The 18,882-nt window shown below is 42.2% G+C and overlaps 1 protein-coding gene across 3 annotated transcripts; it reads left to right on the top strand.

The window, feature by feature from the left end:
* The first annotated feature begins 505 nt into the window (after window positions 1–505).
* Window positions 506–14,911, top strand: ydjc (YdjC chitooligosaccharide deacetylase homolog). 3 transcript variants are annotated; one of them, XM_084054740.1, is made up of 6 exons: window positions 506–629; window positions 1,494–1,690; window positions 2,554–2,713; window positions 5,566–5,665; window positions 6,828–7,005; window positions 13,981–14,910. In XM_084054740.1, exons 2-6 carry the CDS (start codon window positions 1,527–1,529, stop codon window positions 14,330–14,332), a joined length of 954 nt encoding a protein of 317 aa, XP_083910866.1. In that variant the 5' UTR covers window positions 506–629; window positions 1,494–1,526; the 3' UTR covers window positions 14,333–14,910. The 3 variants fall into 3 exon arrangements, with proteins under 3 accessions (XP_083910866.1, XP_083910865.1, XP_083910867.1); XM_084054739.1 differs by having other exon boundaries at window positions 512–629; window positions 1,491–1,690; XM_084054741.1 differs by having other exon boundaries at window positions 543–629; window positions 1,497–1,690; window positions 13,981–14,911.
* Window positions 14,912–18,882: the final 3,971 nt, after the last annotated feature.

Genomic DNA, 18,882 nt, shown 5'->3' with positions numbered 1-18,882 from the left:
GTCTGGTGACCCCCAGGGGTCATTGGGTGGGGTACCAGGGGGTCCCCAGCAAAATGTGTTAATATAGCGTCGCAATCATTTTATACTTTGGTTATTAAAAAATAACAGATATCCAAGCTCATAGCGTGTCACTTCATGCTATGAGCTTGTAGATCTGTGTTTTTTTTTAAATAGTGAACATTTGTGCCAATCCTTGAATATACAGTATATTATATACTGTATATTCAAGGATTGGCACAACTCCTGTATACATACACATTTCTATATTTTTATACTCAAATATTTGCTTCTGGAGGTCCTTGGCACGACATATTTTCTTCAGATGGGGGTTTTCGGCCAAATACAAATTTGGGGGTCCTTGACACGAAAAGGTTTGAGAACCACTGAAGCGATGGGGGGGATTGGATTAGGCCTGGAAAGCATTAGTTCCTAACATCATCCACAAGAGGTCCCTAAAGCTCTGAGTAAAGAAGGCTTACAGCCAGGAATACACATCATCAATGTTGTTGTTGGCTGTCAGTCGGAAGTAGTCGACTCTCTCTCTCTCACTGGAGTTCCTCGATTGCAGCTTCTGATCCACCCGGCTTTTTTAGGACATAAATGGCCGATCGTGTGTGATAATAAAATGGGTAAGACTGACTGGGAGTTTAAAAATACATTAAAACGAAATAAACTTTATGAAGGGACTTTGCTTGGTGCTTTGTGCATGCATGTTGTAACTGGCATTTCTGCATGTTGTTCACATTACAAAGGCTTAGTAGCAGCACGTCTGCCAAGAAGAACAGATCTCCAAGCTGACGATCCGATCTGTTTCTTTCTTTGTCGTGTGACTGACACGACGGCATGCTCGATGAGCCACGTGATCCCTGGCTGGGGCGATGATTACAAATGTATCTATAAATAATGTTTCGAGAATTCGAGGAGAGTGTGTTACGTGTCACACGCACACGCGATCGCACGCGCGCACACTCACACATCCGCTTGTTGCCAGTTGTTGCCATGTTTTGCGAGAGAATCAAGCAACCAGGCCTATGAAAACACCACATGAGCACTTTTAAAGCGACTGAAAATAGCAGATCTGCAAGCTCACAACGCAACGCGTTGTGAGCTGTAGATCTGCTATTTTCAAAAACTCTTGTAATAAAATGTGGATTTTTTGGAATATTTTTTTCAACACAAAATGTTCTCTGGCTGTGGCATACAAAACATGTTCATGAAAATAAATTGAGAACCACTGGTTTATTAAATAATAATAACATTTTGTAAAGAAGCCTAAACAAGCAAGTACACCTTAGAAACAAGCACACAAAAAAACAGCAACCACCTAATATTTACAACAAGCAACTTTACAGGAAAAAAAACAGCCCAAGGTCGCTTATAATAACCGGACGTGGCAACGCTGCTTGTCGCGTACTCGCCTGTGTGTCTAAATGTGTCCGCCTGTCCTGTCTGTGTCTGTGTCTGTCCCTGTCCCGTCGTGCTGTCCCCAGCAGCAGCAGCGGTCTGTCCAGCAGGGGAGCAGCGCCATGCCCGTGCCCAGGCTGAGGTTGGTGGTGACCGGGGATGACTTCGGCTACTGTCCCCAGAGGAACCGGGGGATCGTGGACTGCTTCCAGGCGGGAGGGGTGTCCAACGTGTCGCTGCTGGTCAACGGCGGAGCCGCCCGGGACGCAGCGGACCTGGCCAGGAGGTATGTGTGTGTGTACTGTGTAATGTATGCATGTGATGTAATGTAGCCTATGTATGTAACCTATCAATTATTCTTTTTATTTTTATTATTATTAATTTCAATTAAAGTGTATTATTATTATTTCTATTACATATTATTATTATTATTATGAATAATAATAATGTGTTAATGAAAGATCATTATTACATACACTTTATTATTACATATTATTATTACTTATTATATATTAGTATTATTAATAATAATGATGTATTAATTAAAGACTATTATTATTACATATTATTATTGTTTTTGCAAACTACATTTTCAAAGTACATTTTAAATCTTGTAGATCAGCAGTTTTTGCCAGACAGGGACTAAAACATAGTAAAGCAATGAAAACAATACCATTTGTATTTTTTCATTGTACAGCCTGAAATACCTTTTTCTTTAATGGCTTTGTTTCTTGTTATATGATACCTCTAGTTATGTAGTTTTGTATTGTCTGGTACTTTTGTTGATGCTTTTGTTGAAAGATGTTTGTATCGTGGGAAATTGTAAAAGAAAAGGATTTGAGTGTGTTATGTGACACACACACACACACACACACACACACACACACACACACACACACACACACACACACACACACACACACACACACACACACACACTCTCTCTCTCTCTCTCTCTCTCTCTCTCTCTCTCTCTCTCTCTCTCTCTCTCTCTCTCTCTCTCTCTCTCTCTCTCTCTCTCTCTCTCTCTCTCTCTCTCTCTCTCTCTCTCTAACTTGTAAAGCCAGAAATAATGAGAAGCAATGGGTTCAATATATTTGGTTTCCTTTTATTTTTATTCTGGACACTTTCTGGGTTGTTTCCTGGCAGACATCACATTCCCATTGGCCTCCATGCCAACCTGTCAGAGGGCGTACCGGTGTGCCAGAGTCTGCGGCTGGAATCCAGCCTGGTCAACAAGGAAGGCTTCTTCCATGGAAAGATGGGCTTCCGTGAAGCACTGCAGAGTGGACACATAGCCATAGCAGAGGTACTCCACTGCACCATGGATTGATTGATTGATTGAATACTTAATAGACTCTATGCACAGCAGCCATATTGGAAAGAAATTGGGCCTCTTCTTACTTCCTTCACAGGTGTTACCAATGATACTAATGAAGGCTCTGTTCCATTCTGGTCAGGGTGCTGATATCGTGCATGTTGGCTCACTAGAAACACTCCATTTTGGTTCCCAAATGGCCCCTTATGGTGGGTGTGTAACTCTGAGAGAGTTATGGGGGTCCTTGAAAATAAGACAACCACTGTGCTACACTAAATGGAACGGAGCCTTAATTAGTATTATTGGTAACACCTGTGAAGGAAGTAAGGAAGGGGCCCAATTCATTCCCAATATGGCTGCTGTGCATAGAGCCTATCAACACGTTGAAAACAGGTTTAACAAGCTATGCTAAAAGGATAACACTATAAGCCCTGGGGTCTTGTTTTCATTGTGGTCCTGTACTCAACTTTATTATCAAGACATGCAACACTAGGTATATTTAGGGGGAGGGGGCAGAGGAAGACCGCTATAATGGCGGTCTGGCATTCTATAAATATAAGTTTGTGTTAATTAAATCTGCTGACATGCTATTAGCCCTCATACTGAGAGGACAACTGCTTAGGTGACACAGGACTCCTTCACCTGTCAGTCACCAGGATGTCATGTGCCTGTTTTAGTTTGTTCCTGCGGTCCTGAAGGAAGGGCCTTTTTAAGGACATGTGTCACCACTGAGTATTGGTCTATTGTGTGTCTTATTTGCATTTAGGGGCATGTGTTACCACTAAGTGTGGGATCTATTTCTGAGCCTCTCGACCTGTATAAGAGAGAGTTAAAAAATGGATGTGGGGGCTGAACTATACTACGGTATAGGGCTGACTTTGGGAGCGCTCCTAAATAAATGGAGATGGTGTTTCAACACCTCTCAAACCTTTCTTTCTCGATGGAATTCAGATGTTAGATCAGTTATCAGATATCCATTATAGAGAAAGCTAGTGGGGGATAAAGTTATCTAAGAGTCCAATTGTAATTTGCGGACAGCTGTTTTTTTTTTTAGGTCAGTTTTGAACGTAGATAGGGAATGGAGAGGTTTGATGGCTGATGGTAGGGCGTTCCACACTTAGGACACATAGCCATAGCAGAGCTACTGTACTGTACTGCACAGTGGACTCAGTCTCCCCGAGACCCAAACGTACAAACATGAACCACTTAAACCCTATTTAATAGGGAAAATAGCCGATCGCCAAGCTCACAAATTTCACTTTTTACCGTGGAAATTGGTAATTGTGGACATAAAAGAAAAAGAACAATAATATTGAAAGCCTACCTTAGCATTACTGTAAATAAAGTGTCAGTTTTCTGTTCAATGACGGCAAAAAACAACAACAACATAGTTTTGACTTGTCAAACCCATCACGCTGTGTGTTTGTTGGAGTGGAACTCCAAACAATACTTATCGTACTCTGTGTGCCATACCAGCATTCTCCATCTCTGACCTCGTTGTGGGACTGATTGCGTGTGACATAGTGTGTGTGTGTGTGTGTGTGTGTGTGTGTGTGTGTGTGTGTGTGTGTGTGTGTGTGTGTGTGTGTGTGTGTGTGTGTGTGTGTGTGTGTGTGTGTGTGTGTGTGTGTGTGTGTGTGTGTGTGTGTGTGTGTGTGTGTGTGTGTGGAACGGCAAGAAGGAGAAGTAGCCAAATCTGATCTGGTATAACAACTATTCTTTTGTTTTTTCATACAGAAAAAAAGATATAAAAATGAAGAAAACCCTGGGTATTGATGTTTTAATGTGGGGGATCGATACTCATTAGGAAAGTGCAATATCAATATGTCAGTATCGATACGGTCTGTACACGACCCCCTGTTTTTTCTTCTCTCTCGACATGAAATCTCTTCGCCGAAAATAGCGCTGTGACACGTTGTGAGATTGTAGATCGCCTATTATTTTCAACAAATGTTTGCCTATTTCTGCCAAATGTTCACATATTATGACATGTCCACAATAAGGATTGTAGGGTTCCAAGTGGTTAAGCATCAGCCAAAACCAAAAAACGTCAGCTTGCGCGTTGGTTGCACCTCCTCAGGCGTCATGTACAGTATGTACAGTATGGTTATTGGTTTAACTTCCTGACGTGAGGCGGGGGAAGGGAGCTTAACTGGTTCAACTGGATTGACGACGAATCTTCTTCCTTTTTATGCTAAAAGCCAGCACTTTGTGAAGGACTGCAGTGACAGGGGTCTCTCCGTCTCTCCACCTCTAGCAGTAGATATGGGCGGCAGTGGCTCAGGGGTAGAGTGGCCGGTAGGGCCGCCGGATGGAAACCGCAAGGTTCCCAGTTCGATCCCGGGGTCCCCCAGAGTTAGTGTCGAAGTGTCCTTGAGCAAGACGCTGAACCCCCTAATTGCTCCCGATGAGCAGGTTGGTGCCTTGCATGGTTTCCTCTGCCATTGGTGTATGAATGTGTGTGTGAATGGGCGAAGGGGTGAATGTAATGCACAATCTATGTAAAGCGCTTTGGATAAGAGCGCTATATAAATGCACCATTTAAATACATTTTCACGTCAGGATACCGGTTTCGTCCGATCAGGAGAGAGAACTCATACAGGATACGGGATAAACAAGTGAAAGTGGAAGTGATGAAACAAGAAACTAAAATTACAAAACGTATAACCCTCCTGAAAATGTGTGTTTGTGTCTAGGTGGAGACATGGGAGGTCCTCATGTGTATAGTAATGTCGCTGTGTGTGTGTTTGTGTCTAGGTGGAGACATGGGAGGTCCTCACGTGTATAGTAATGTCAGTGCTGTGTGTGTGTGTGTGTGTGTGTGTGTGTGTGTGTGTCTCTAGGTGGAGCTGGAGCTCAGAGCTCAGGTGAAGCTGTTCAGGGAGCTCACGGGTCACCTGCCCTGTCACATGGATGGTCACCAACACGTCCATGTCCTGCCAGGTACGCTACTATCTATACGTGTGGGGAGCTTGTTTGGCCGCAGGGCTAAAGTACCTTTCCAGTGTCCACCACTGCAGGGGTTCGAATCAGTGTTTGCATCAGATTTTGCAAGAGAAACAAGCAACCAGATTGATGAAAACAAGGCAAAACAATAAGCAAAAGCAGCGACTATATGCCAAACTTTAAACCTATATACGTCGGCTATTTGAAGATCTACAAGCTCACAACGCGTCGCATCGCAACGCGTTGTGAGCTTGTAGATCTGCTATTTTCAAAAGGATTATTGGAAAAAAATCTGGTACAAATCTGGTACGGGGGTCCCTGACACAAAATATTTTCAAATGGGGAATCCGTGGACAAATACATATTCATTTGGGGGTCCGGGAATTTAAATGTTTGAGAACCACTGGTTTAAATAACATTAGGAAAACAAGCCTAAATAAATACACACTACACTTTAGAAACAAGCCCAAAAAACTGCAACCCGCTACTACCAGTAATTTACAAGCAACTTTACAGAAAAACAAGCCCAGAGTCGCTTATAATAAGCGGACAAAAAAGTGTCATTTATACAGTGCCGTATGACGGTGTAGCATGCCAAAAATAGCCTCACAATGCATCACCATGCAACGTGTTGTGAACTTGTAGATCGGCTATTTCCAGGACATACTGTAACACTGTCGTACAATGAAGCATAAATATATATACTATATATAATACGTCACCCATTTTCAACCTTGTCTTCGTATAATTGATCCTCATTAATGCTCATTATAAGACCTTTTCCATTTCTGTCTACTCACTCTGTGATTCATTGGTGGGCTGTGGAAAAGTTCTGAAACCTGCCTACCAATGACATCATCGATGGGGATTCCAAGCTAATGTAAACTACAGCCTTTCTCTTCCTGGAAAGTTTGCATGCTGAAATAGAAACCATTGTTCTTGCATCAATAAAAAACAAGCTAACATTTTGTACAGCCGAGTTGAAAAATATAGGGAATTCGTTTTTGAAATGTGTGTGTGTGTGTGTGTGTGTGTGTGTGTGTGTGTGTGTGTGTGTGTGTGTGTGTGTGTGTGTGTGTGTGTGTGTGTGTGTGTGTGTGTGTGTGTGTGTGTGTGTGTGTGTGTGTGTGTGTGTGTGTGTGTTGGCCGCGTGTGACAGAGGTGCGTGAAGTCTTTGCACAGGTCCTCAGTGACTTTGACATCCCGTACACGCGTGTCCCTGTGGAGCCAGGCTTGCAGGATTGTCCGTGGCTGCCGCTGCATCTCCGAGCCTTCTATGCACAGGTGGAGAAGGACGCCCTCGAGTCCGTGCACGTGTTCACACGCTACAGAATCAGGTACATAATGTAAATGGTGCATTTATGTAGCACCTTTATCCAAAAGGTTTTACAATGTGCATTACATTCACACATTCACACACCAGCGAGTCAACAGAGGAAACCATGCAAGGCACCACCTGGTCATGAGTAGCAATTAGAGGTTCAGTGTCTTGCTCAAGGACACTTCGACAGTAACACAGGGGGAGCCCGGGATCGAACTAGGAACCTTCTAATTCCCAAGCGGCCGTTCTACCTCCTGAGTCACTGCCTCCATGAGCTTTCGAGTGTAAACCTTGTATGTCCAAAACTCGTACTTTTCAGGAAGTGGGGCAAAACATTTTTTTGTTTTGTGAAAGTGAAATGGTTAAGTGTGTCTGTGGGTTTTATAGATATTGAACCAATGGAAAGTAAGTATTAACAAGAGCTTGTGACTAAATAATAACTTAATTGGATACATTGAAACCCAGCCCCCCCCCCCCCCCCCGCCCTCCCCTGTTTCCTGAAAAGTAACAGTTTTGGACATACAAGTCTTTCTGCCTGACCATTGATATGACTCAATGTCAAGTGACCAGCAGCAGTTCCACAGTCATGTGTTTTGTTTGTGCCAGTTCGCTGTGGATACACACAGCTGAGAGAGAATGAAATGTCCACAGTTCTTTTTGTCCCCATTGTGTAAACGTGGCCTTCACACCAGAATACAGCGATAAGCTGATACGGCTGGAACGTTAGCAGCACAGTGATATTATCAGCCTGGCTCCTGTGTCACTTGACCTCTTGTTGGTGGCCTTGAGGGTGGGAAGGGTGATACCGATGCCACAATCTGCGTACACCTTTTCAGTGACGTAGTGGAAATCACCTCGCGCACCTTTAGGCACCTGGCTAGTTAGTTGGAGCTCTGATGTAGTAGGCGCTTCTCGCTTCTGCCCTGTTTTATGTACTTTGCACTGTGGCCTGAATAGACCTTTGTCTTTTTTTCACGGCAGCCATATTGACATAAATACCGTAGTTGAGTAATAATGCTATACCAGTAATGGAAAGTAACTAGAAAGAAAGGGGTGGAAAATAATTGCTAGTGCAGAGAGAACAATGTAGATACTAGGATACCAGGTGAACAATGAACCTAGCATCTGTCTAAACAACATGTTGTAAAAAACAAAACAAATCTTTAACTAAGACATTACAAGAAATGACCAAGATGTATTCACATGTAAACTAGCATCTAACGAACAAAGGTGACAAGAAGAGATACAAGGAGAGAGAAGTGCTAGGGGGTGAGGTGGAGTGAGAAGACGTGAGTGCTAGGGGGTGAGGTGGAGTCTGAGGAGGCGAGTGCTAGGGGGTGAGGTGGAGTCTGAAGAGGTGAGTGCTAGGGAGTGAAGTGGAGTCTGGAGAGGTGGGTTTATTGCACAGCCATGAGGGAAAAGAGTCTAGGTTTCAAAGTGGGTGCTGTGGCACCCTACGTTGCCACAGAATACTTTGATAATATTTGGAATTGAATTCTGTTCTTACCGATATTACCTGACAGCAGATGTCTTAGGCTGGATGAAAGGGAAATATGGATAGGTTTCTATTCAGCAACTGACACTGGAGACTGAGTCTGGTGAGTCAGGTGCAGCGAAACTGAGGCTTATGGTAGGACCACAATGGAAACAAGCCCTCAGGACTTTTAGCATTATTGTATAACTGTTCCTCTGTACTTTTTGCAACCTGTTAATAAAGTATTCATTCAATCAATCAATGGTTTCAGCTGGAGTGGTGGTCCTACCTGCCCCACACCGGTATGCTTGACATGCAGGGAAGAGTTGTCAAATACAGCAATGGTACCAAGCAAATTAGACATCCAGGATACAAGTCCAAAGACATTGAATATTTTCAGAGATTGAAGTTACACAATGAACCCCCCTTTGGTCAGTCATTTTTATGTCCGGAGGTGAAATGTTTTATCCCTTCTTCTGGTTACACTGAATTAGATACATGCATTTCCTTTTGGGAAATGTAGACTGTATGATATAGACAGGGTCAATTTTCAGAGAAGCATAACCCCGAAGGCATTTCGTGTTTATTTTTGGTATACAACATTTCTAGGGGTATTAAGGGGTGCTGAATCCAAATCTGCTGTATACCCAGCGCAAAAATGTCAATTAAGGCCTCAAAATTGAGAAATTCAACATGGCCGCCAGCGCCAGGACCTCTTTCCAAAAAAACAGGTGCTAAACCCACATTCTTTATTCTACTGACATGAAACTTTGCACAGAACATCTGCACTTATGGGGGAAGAAAGTAGGAATATAGCTGGGGTGCAACCATGAGAGTAACAGGGTGTTTTTGACTGTCTAACTGTAATCTTTGTATAGGCGAGGATACAAAAATGACATTTCTTCAGTGTTTGCAGGAATACTACAGCAATTTGGTAATAACTGTACAGTGTTGGACACCAACATTGGAATCCCCCAAGTCTTAGCTTTCTTCAGGTACCAAGTTTATGCCAGTAGCCCTTAGTCTGGATATATAAGCATTTTAGTGTAAGCATGCTGTTTTATAGTAGGGTCCGAAAGTGAGGTTCTGTGACCATCCTTTGGCAAGTATGTTTTTACGATTGATTTGACCTCTATGGACCCTTTAGAAAAGATTTAGCCCCCAGGTCCCTCCCAAAAATCCCGGCATTTTTTGCTAGACAGCCAAATTCAAAATGGCGCCCGGCGCCATCTCTAAAAATTAACTTTTGATCTGGATGACCTAGAATCATGTATGAAGGCACTTTTCCATACAAGTCAACCATGAGGATTCCAAATCTGACACAATTTTAATTGTCAGACCTCGTTTTGACTCAGAAATTCAAGATGGCCGACATCCAGTACAGTAAAAACTTATACCCAGGGGGCAAAGAACCAGATGGGCTAGAAATAAAAACGTGGTGTCTATTTCATGGTTTCAGAGCATGAGAAACTCAATGGAATACTTATCTTTATGATTGGGTGTGTCTGGACCTTTAATTTGCATATTTCCAAGATGGACGCCACGCGAAAATGAGTTTTACTATGACTTTTACAGTGACAGCTTACTGTTATGGCAAAAAGTCTGCTTTTTAAGCAATATGAACACATTTGGTCAGTTTGCGCTTTAATTTATATGTTGTCAATATGGCTGCAGTCATAAATAATGTATGGTATTACATTTTCCATTTATTGATTTATAGATCTATAGTTGTGGGGATGATTGCAGAGAAAAATCGGAGAAAAAGCCCACAATGTACCTTATGTATCATTTTAATAAACTAAATACAATATAAACAGACACATGCACACTCCAAGACTTGCCAAAAACTTCAACTTTAGGGCTATACAAATTAACATAGTGGTATGCATTCAAGTAACATAACAAAAGATAGACTACTTAGTGACAAATAGAGTAAAAGCGGAGTTGAGGTTGCCTACAAAAGGTTCATTTTGACCTCTATGGTTCAGTCTTGCCTGCTTCTAAAGCCAATGATACTATGGTACAATGCTATTCACTGTCACTGTTGTCATGTTGCACTGATCCTGCTGCATCGTGTCTCCAGTCCCTGGCAACGGCATCCTAAGTAGAATGGAATTGCCTTCTTTGCACGGGAACAGTTTTTCTGGCAGCCTTTGATACAGCTGCATGATATTGCCTTGTTCATTGACACAGGCCAGGCTGGCTCGGTAGATGCAAGGGGGACTGCATTGCTAGCACTGAGAGAACATCCATACTCTGTGAAAGAAGGAATATCCGGCTTGGCGATATGTGCACATTTATCTATTATGGTTGCTAGAACAGCTCTTCTCAGGTGCAGGTCAAAGGAATTATCTGTCGGGGGCAGCAGCTTTAAGAGGGTTGATCTATTATTGAGGAACTTGTACACTCTAAGCTTACTCAGGTCAAACTCCTCCTGGTGGTCCGCTTTGGATGTATATACAGCAATTGTGAGGTCTCGTGCCTGATTGATGGACGTCATCTGAGAGGGAATCATAAGAGTTTTCACCAAACTCCTCAAGTGCAGAGATCCAGACGCATGATGGCCTTGAACCATGCCTTCTTCCCAGTGAAGAAGGGATAGCTGGTGGTACAGTATCTCTGCCACTTAAACTATGGATAAAGGGCAGGGCACGACACTGTGCGAGACCCAGTGCTGATACCATTTGATGGATAGGAAGGTATGCATTTTGCTCTGTTCTCACACACAGCTCTGGACGGCATTGGAGATGGGTTGCTGCATAGTAAAGGCACATGATGATGATGTCTGTGTCATTGGCATGGATGACAGCGCCGCCCATGGCTGCTGTGGTGTTGGGGAGTGTTGTTTCTGTCTGTTGTAAACTGTGCTCCGCTGTACCAAATGAAATTCCTAACATGTTCACATGTCATGGCAATAAAGTCTTCTGATTCTGATTCTGACAACTCTGTCAACTTTGTCATTCTGGACACTGTACAGGGTGTGGAGTATTATTCTTCTATCAGCCTCCTGTTTTGTGGATTCTAGTGCAGGGACATCTTCAATAGACCCCTCCTTGATCACCACACTCCTTGTCTCTTCTTTAAACCCCCCACCCAGGTAAAGATGTGTTGGACCAAGGGCCGACTTAAGTTTCTCATTTTCAGACCATTCGTCACAGAGGAAACTCAATAGGTTTGCCTTGTTAGCTGACACAGCAAAAAACTCCTGAGGATCTGGAGCTGTGTAATGCATACTGACTTCATATTCTTTGGTAGGTTTTGGTCAAGCATATCTGTGTTCTTGCTCAGCTGTCTTAAGACTAGGTCCACAGTACCGGTCAAAACAGAAGTGAATGATCTCTGTGCCAGCAGGCACATCATTCAACAGCAGACGTTGGTATCGTTCAGCGATTGTTCCAAATGCTTCACCTTTCAGGAACGACCAATGGCGCATGGCATACATGGCATCAATAACTACTGCTGTTTTTCTGTCTTCTGTAGGCAGGTCAGGGATACATGCAACTTTGGTCTCCTCTTTCAGGACCTTCACAAGGCTTGCCTTGGTACCTGTTCTCATCCTGCCATCTTCCTGGAAGAGGGAAGGGGGGAAGTCACTGCACTCGTGGTTGCCTATAAAGTCAACAAGGTTGAGTTCTCCACCACTGGCTATGATTAGGGTCATGCGCAGGAGGGCAGTAATTTCATTGCTCTTGCCAGGTGCTGAGGTTTTCCCCTTAGATTGTTTAGATTTTGTGTTTTGAGTGTAGAAAGTGTTAAGCTTCATTATTCTTGTCTTCTTCTGTTCACTGGACAGTGACTCACACAGTGCCTTCAGACCCAGTTCTTTCACACTCATCAAGTCGTCCTTGACTGTGGATGTGGAATCAGCACACTGTCCTGTAGATATGTTGATCATGGATGATGTGCTCACTGTAAATGGGTTAGTCTCCACTGCTGCCTTGACTACCATCTCTGCATCCCGGATTACACGACTCTGACCAGACTCATGGTGTGGGTCTGCCATATTGACAACATATAAATTAAAGCTCAAACTGACCAAATGTGTTCATATTACTTAAAAAGCAGACTTTTTGCCATAACAGTCAGCTGTCACTGTAAAAGTCAAAATAAAACTCATTTTTGCGTGGCGTCCATCTTGGAAATATGCAAATTAAAGGTCCAGACACACCCAATCATAAAGATAAGTATTCCATTGAGTTTCTCATGCTCTGAAACCATGAAATAGACACCAAGTTTTTATTTCTAGCCCATCTGGTTCATTGCCCCCTGGGTATAAGTTTTTACTGTACTGGATGTCGGCCATCTTGAATTTCTGAGTCAAAACGAGGTCTGACAATTAAAATTGTCAGATTTGGAATCCTCATGGTTGACTTGTATGGAAAAGTGCCTTCATACATGATTCTAGGTCATCCAGATCAAAAGTTAATTTTTAGAGATGGCGCCGGGCGCCATTTTGAATTTGGCTGTCTAGCAAAAAATGCCGGGATTTTTGGGAGGGACCTGGGGGCTAAATCTTTTCTAAAGGGTCCATAGAGGTCAAATCAATCGTAAAAACATACTTGCCAAAGGATGGTCACAGAACCTCACTTTCGGACCCTACTATAAAACAGCATGCTTACACTAAAATGCTTATATATCCAGACTTATAAGGGCTACTGGCATAAACTTGGTACCTGAAGAAAGCTAAGACTTGGGGGATTCCAATGTTGGTGTCCAACACTGTACAGTTATTACCAAATTGCTGTAGTATTCCTGCAAACGCTGAAGAAATGTCATTTTTGTATCCTCGCCTATACAAAGATTACAGTTAGACAGTCAAAAACACCCTGTTACTCTCATGGTTGCACCCCAGCTATATTCCTACTTTCTTCCCCCATAAGTGCAGATGTTCTGTGCAAAGTTTCATGTCAGTAGAATAAAGAATGTGGGTTTAGCACCTGTTTTTTTGGAAAGAGGTCCTGGCGCTGGCGGCCATGTTGAATTTCTCAATTTTGAGGCCTTAATTGACATTTTTGCGCTGGGTATACAGCAGATTTGGATTCAGCACCCCTTAATACCCCTAGAAATGTTGTATACCAAAAATAAACACGAAATGCCTTCAGCATTTTATACAAGCACATTTTCTGAAATTCTGCCTAGTCTAATATGTTTGACATGTTTGTTTTATAACATTGCAATTTAACAATTTAATTAGATATGCATGTTAACCACATTGATCCTGGCATCCCTATTTTGGGCAAATTTTCTTGACGTTAATGTTGTCAAAAATAGCACATCTACAAGCTCATTTGTTCATTTCTTTGTATATTTTATTAAATGATATTTGATTTGTCATGTCTGCCCCAATCTTTGTTTACAAAAGCCAAAAAGGCAAACAGAAATGTAATCTTTATTCCAACATTCAATGCTCGAAACATGCTTAAATCCTCAATCGCAACTATTCACATGACAATTCATCGTCAACAATAAATGCCATGTTAGTGACAGCCCCCCTAACCGCTACTCTCTCTTCCCCAGGTGGCCTGACGTCTACCTGGGTCTGACCACCATGGGCCAGAACATGTCCATACCCAACCTGCAGCGGTCGCTCAGCCACGCCCTGGAGGCACAGCCTTCAGCCTCTACCTCGTCCAGTGCCACATCCTCCCCCTCCCCGCCGGACCTGTCCGGCCGGCTCACCGTCACCGCCGAGCTGATGGTTCACCCGGGATATCCCAGCCACCCCCAGGAGGGCGGCTGCGGCCAGGGACCCGACGCCTTCTCGCAGTCGACCGACAGGCAGCACGAACTGACCACGCTGACCCACCCCTCGCTGCTGGAACTCTACGCACAGCAAAGAGTTCAGCTCTGTGCTTTTAAAGACCTCTGAGTGCCGCGTGGTATCTGAAGCCCCGCTTCATGCTTGGTCGCGCGCGCGCCAGTGACATGCGGCAAAAAAACCCCTGCAGATCTACAAGCTCGAGTATAACGGGCCATGTCCACAGAAAGCGTTTTTGAGTGGAGGAGCGCTCTGGATGTCACGTGGAGGAGCGCTTCTTAGTTTATTAAGGGCATGGAGCTGTGCTCGAACGTTGTGTCACCTGCGTTTATGTTCGAAAATAGCAGATGTACAAGCTCGCAGGCGGCACAAAGTGACGCGCTGGGAGCTTGTATATCTGCTATTTTTACCAGCTTGCAAAGCTGGTCTAGGAAGAGACAGACCAACTTTCAACATATTACAGATTTGCATTCAACACATTACAGATTTGCATTCAACACATTACAGATTTGCATTCAACACATTACAGATTTGCATTCGACACATTTGTGTGATTGGCTGTCCTTTAAGCCAATGGGGATACTTTCCCCTTTCCCATACTCTGAACGCCCCCCCCCCCCTGCAACAAGCCTTAGGGCCATTAGCTGGGCAAACAAAAGACCTGCTTGAATGGAATGTTAAGGAGGCATCTCTCTCTCTCTCTCTCTCTCTCTCTCTCTCTCTCTCTCTCTCTCTCTCTCTCTCTCTCTCTCTCTCTTCCCCCCCCCCCCCATTGGAATGGCTGAGATTTTATTTTAAAGACAACTTTTACATTTTGTGCTGCAGATTGGGGCAGAAAAAGCCTCCCGCAAGCTGGTATATTATGACTTTGTCATTTCTTGTTTAATAGCCAACGTATGAAATCGAAAATGACACAGATGCTTTCCCGGTTGGGTTAGCACAAACCAACGGTAAACATGGACTTCTCACCGCTGTGGTTACGATTCAAATTCAGGTGGTAAATGACCGGGTCGTCACACACAGAGCCAGGAGGATCAAAGGTGACGTTAATTTGCAGCGCTCCTCTAAAAGTTTAACTTCACTATCTTCTTCTTGAAGTGCCCTGCGGCAAAAAAAACGCTAGATGCCGAGAGCGCTGAAGTACGGCAGAAAGGCGCTGGCAGCTTTAAAAAGTCTTTCTGTGGACATGGACCCTGATTCTGGCATAACAACACTGATCTCTTTTAGGTCTACAAAGCAGAAGGGGCAACATTTATCCCTGAAATATGTGTGAAACAAATGACACTTTCTTTTCTCCACGTTTTTCATACTAACTGGAAGCATTCCACTGTACTCAGTTAAGCCGTTTCCTGTTTTAATCAAATTGTCAAAATTATTTATTGATAATTAACCACCTCTACTATGTGAATATTTATGTTTTAGTAGGGCTGCTTTAGACTATCCATCTAAATGATATACTCCAGAGACTATGTCTGTCTGTCCGTCTGTCCTTGGCATATTTCAAACTACTATTCTCCCGATCGACTTCACACTTGCAGTGTTGAGTCGATCGGGTGAGTATTTCTTTCTTTTTTTTACTGGCATTCCAAACGGTGGCATGTCATGAACGGGCACTGCACATGTTAAAGGGAGTGTGAGTGATATTTCTTTGTTAAAACAAGCGTTAATTTGGCGTTCTCAGAAAAGGGAAAAGAAAATGGAAATCCAAATCTACCCCGACCCAACATTAATTAGAGCAGTTATCAGGAGTGGAAGAAGGCCAACCTGGTAAACGCACCTAAACTCCCTGTAAACAAGTACAAAGGATACTTCAATATCAATATATAATAAAGTAGAGTAGAGACTCTTCAGGAGCATTGCAAATATATCTGGTTTTGAATGCTAGACATGTCCAGTGTACATTTATAGGCCAATATTGTCCTCAAAGTAGTCAATGCAGTATGTAATGTCATCACTGTGCAGCTCCATTCTGCTACGCATAGGTTCCCCCCTTCAAAATGTCACATTTCAAGTAATTTAAGTAATTTCCATATAATTATAATGAAAAAAGAAACCTGAATCTAGTGTCTGTCACTGTATGTTATTGAAAGGTGCTGTAAGGGATATCTTTTGGTTAAAACAAAAAGTTGTATTGTTAAAAACTCATATAGGATACAGTATAGACAAGAACACTATCACATTGAGCCTGATAAATGCATTCTCTCTCCTGATTGGATTAAATTGGTATCCCGTAGTAACATATTTTCTGCTTACTTAAGAACTGGAGAGACAAGGAGACCCCTGTTACTGAACTAACACTCTATATAGCGATTATTACTATCAGAATGTAGAGCTATTTAAAGGTAGAGCGCCAGATAAGGGACAATATCTTGTATTTACATACTAGTCCATATCTAAACAACAATGGTTTCTTTTTTCATTATAATTATATGGAAATTACTTAAATTACTTAAAATGTGACATTTTGAAGGGGGGACCCTACATGTAGCAGAATGGAGCTGCACAGTGATGATTCAGGTTTCTCCATATTGCTTAGAATTTTTTAAATGTAATGATCTTTGGTGTATATATTTTCTACTTCCTCTGGGAGAGGTTCCATGGAATTATGTACCTCAATTTTCGTCTTTTTCTACATTGAGGGAGCTGTCGAATTCATAGTTCGACGGGCTGAGGGAGCCGTAGAATACAGTTTATGAGTCCTTATAATACTAAGAGCAGTGGTTCTCAAAGTGGGGTCTTTGAGGGAGTTCCAGGGGGTCCCCAGCAAAATTAGTTAATATACTGTAGCATTAAATCACTTTAACCACTTTAACCCTATTTTAGACTTGGGATATTCGAAAATAGCCGATCTACAAGCTCGCCGCAAAGTGTTGTGCGCTTGTAGATGGATGGTATTTTCAAAGAATTTTGAGAAAGTTTGAATAATGTTGAAACATTTTAACACAAATATTCTCTTATGTGGCGGCCTTGACACAAAATGTTTTGAGATGGGGGTCCGTGACCAAAATTCTGGGGGTGTTTGAGATCAAAATGTTTTAAAAACCACTGTCTTAAAGGCAGTGCTCAAGAGAAATTTGATGTCTCCCCAGGACCCCAAACTAGTGAAAATAGCCGATGTACAAGTAGATCAGCTATTTTCACTACTTCTTAAAAGTCTTTTTGGATTTTTTTTGTTTTTTGTTTAACATGTTTGAACAATTTTTGTTTTGTTTTTCTCGAGAGTTTGTTTTGAAATTATTTTTAAAACATTTTAGGAAACGGAAAAAAGCGATATTTACTCGACTCATAAAAATAGGTCCGTGACCCAAAAATGGGTCCCGGCCCAGTGTTTGGGAACCACTGTCTAAGGGAAGGACTGATTATTATCATCTCAGGACATTTATCACTACATCTTTGATCCATGCACATCTGGAGTGTGTGCCAATGTGATCAATGCACATCTGGAGTGGGTGCCAATGGGGGAAAAAAGCCAAAATGGGGTATCCCGTCCCGGCGTGGATGGGCTAGTATTTTTCAAAGCGATTTTCAGACTCTATTCTCCATGTTGTTAATGTCTTACATTGTTAAATAAAATAAAAAAAGATATATATATATATTTAATAGTTTTCTTGATTTGTGTGGCAACACTATTTAATGCTGTGCTGTATTGTTTTGAATAACGGATATGTAAATCGGACAGCCAAAGGCAAATTTACAAGGCCTAACATTATTAAATAAACCCTATTCTGCTACAATGCTCTGAAAAAATGAATACTTTATTAACAGTTTGTTATACAGTTTGTTACAATACTATTATTATATCAGTGTGGAGAAAATGAGTAAATGCCACACTATACTACATCGTTTAAAAAAAATATGCCATGAATAATTGATGTTCAGTGCTGTTTATACAGCCCTGCATTGCCCTTTTTCAGCCAGCAGGTGTCGCGGCAACAACATGAGACCAAAATACTAATAGTAATATTTGAGCGCAGAGACAGAACTAATAATAATAATAATAATAATAATACCAGCTAACATCCCTGCCTTGTTGACATAATTATTTTAGCCTGGTTTACATCATGTTCTTTATGGTAGTTGGTTAATAACAATCATATCTTTGATTTATTGAAGTGAGGGAATGTATTCTACTATTTCTTGATACATTTCCAGTAATCCCATCAGCGTGTTTTTGCGACGAGGTGTGACTTTTTGATAGTTACAGCCTGTAAGAGACATCAAATTTCTCTTTTGGGCCTTGAGTCTTGGGACTTAAGGCCCAAATGAGAAATTTGATGTCTCCCTGGATCTAACTGGTTCGTCTCAAGACTCTTTTGGGTCTTGAGTCTTGGACCCTCTACTCGCCCTCTACTGGCAGTGACGTCAGACTTCGGTGCCCTGTATCCATTGCCATTGACAATGCATTGGTCGCTTAAAGTTAAATATCTCAAAAACTACAAAACATTTCAAAGTAAAAAGTTCAAGCATTTGTGTCCACAGTAAGATGAATTATAAAAAGTGTGAATGGAGTTTCTAGGTGAAAGCGTTGTTTGAGGTGCCAAAACTTTTAGAGGAGTACATTTCTAAACCGAAACCAAAGTTAAATCCGAAAAAATCATTAAGTGTGGAGGCCAAAATCGTCCCCCCAAAAACCTGTTAGGAGTACGTTTCAGGCAATTTAG

Source organism: Gymnoscopelus microlampas, assembly GCF_963454915.1.
Source record: "Gymnoscopelus microlampas genome assembly, chromosome: 4".
Taxonomy (NCBI): domain Eukaryota; kingdom Metazoa; phylum Chordata; class Actinopteri; order Myctophiformes; family Myctophidae; genus Gymnoscopelus; species Gymnoscopelus microlampas.
Note: the sequence above shows the minus strand (reverse complement) of the source record. Positions and strands in the feature narration are given on the sequence as shown.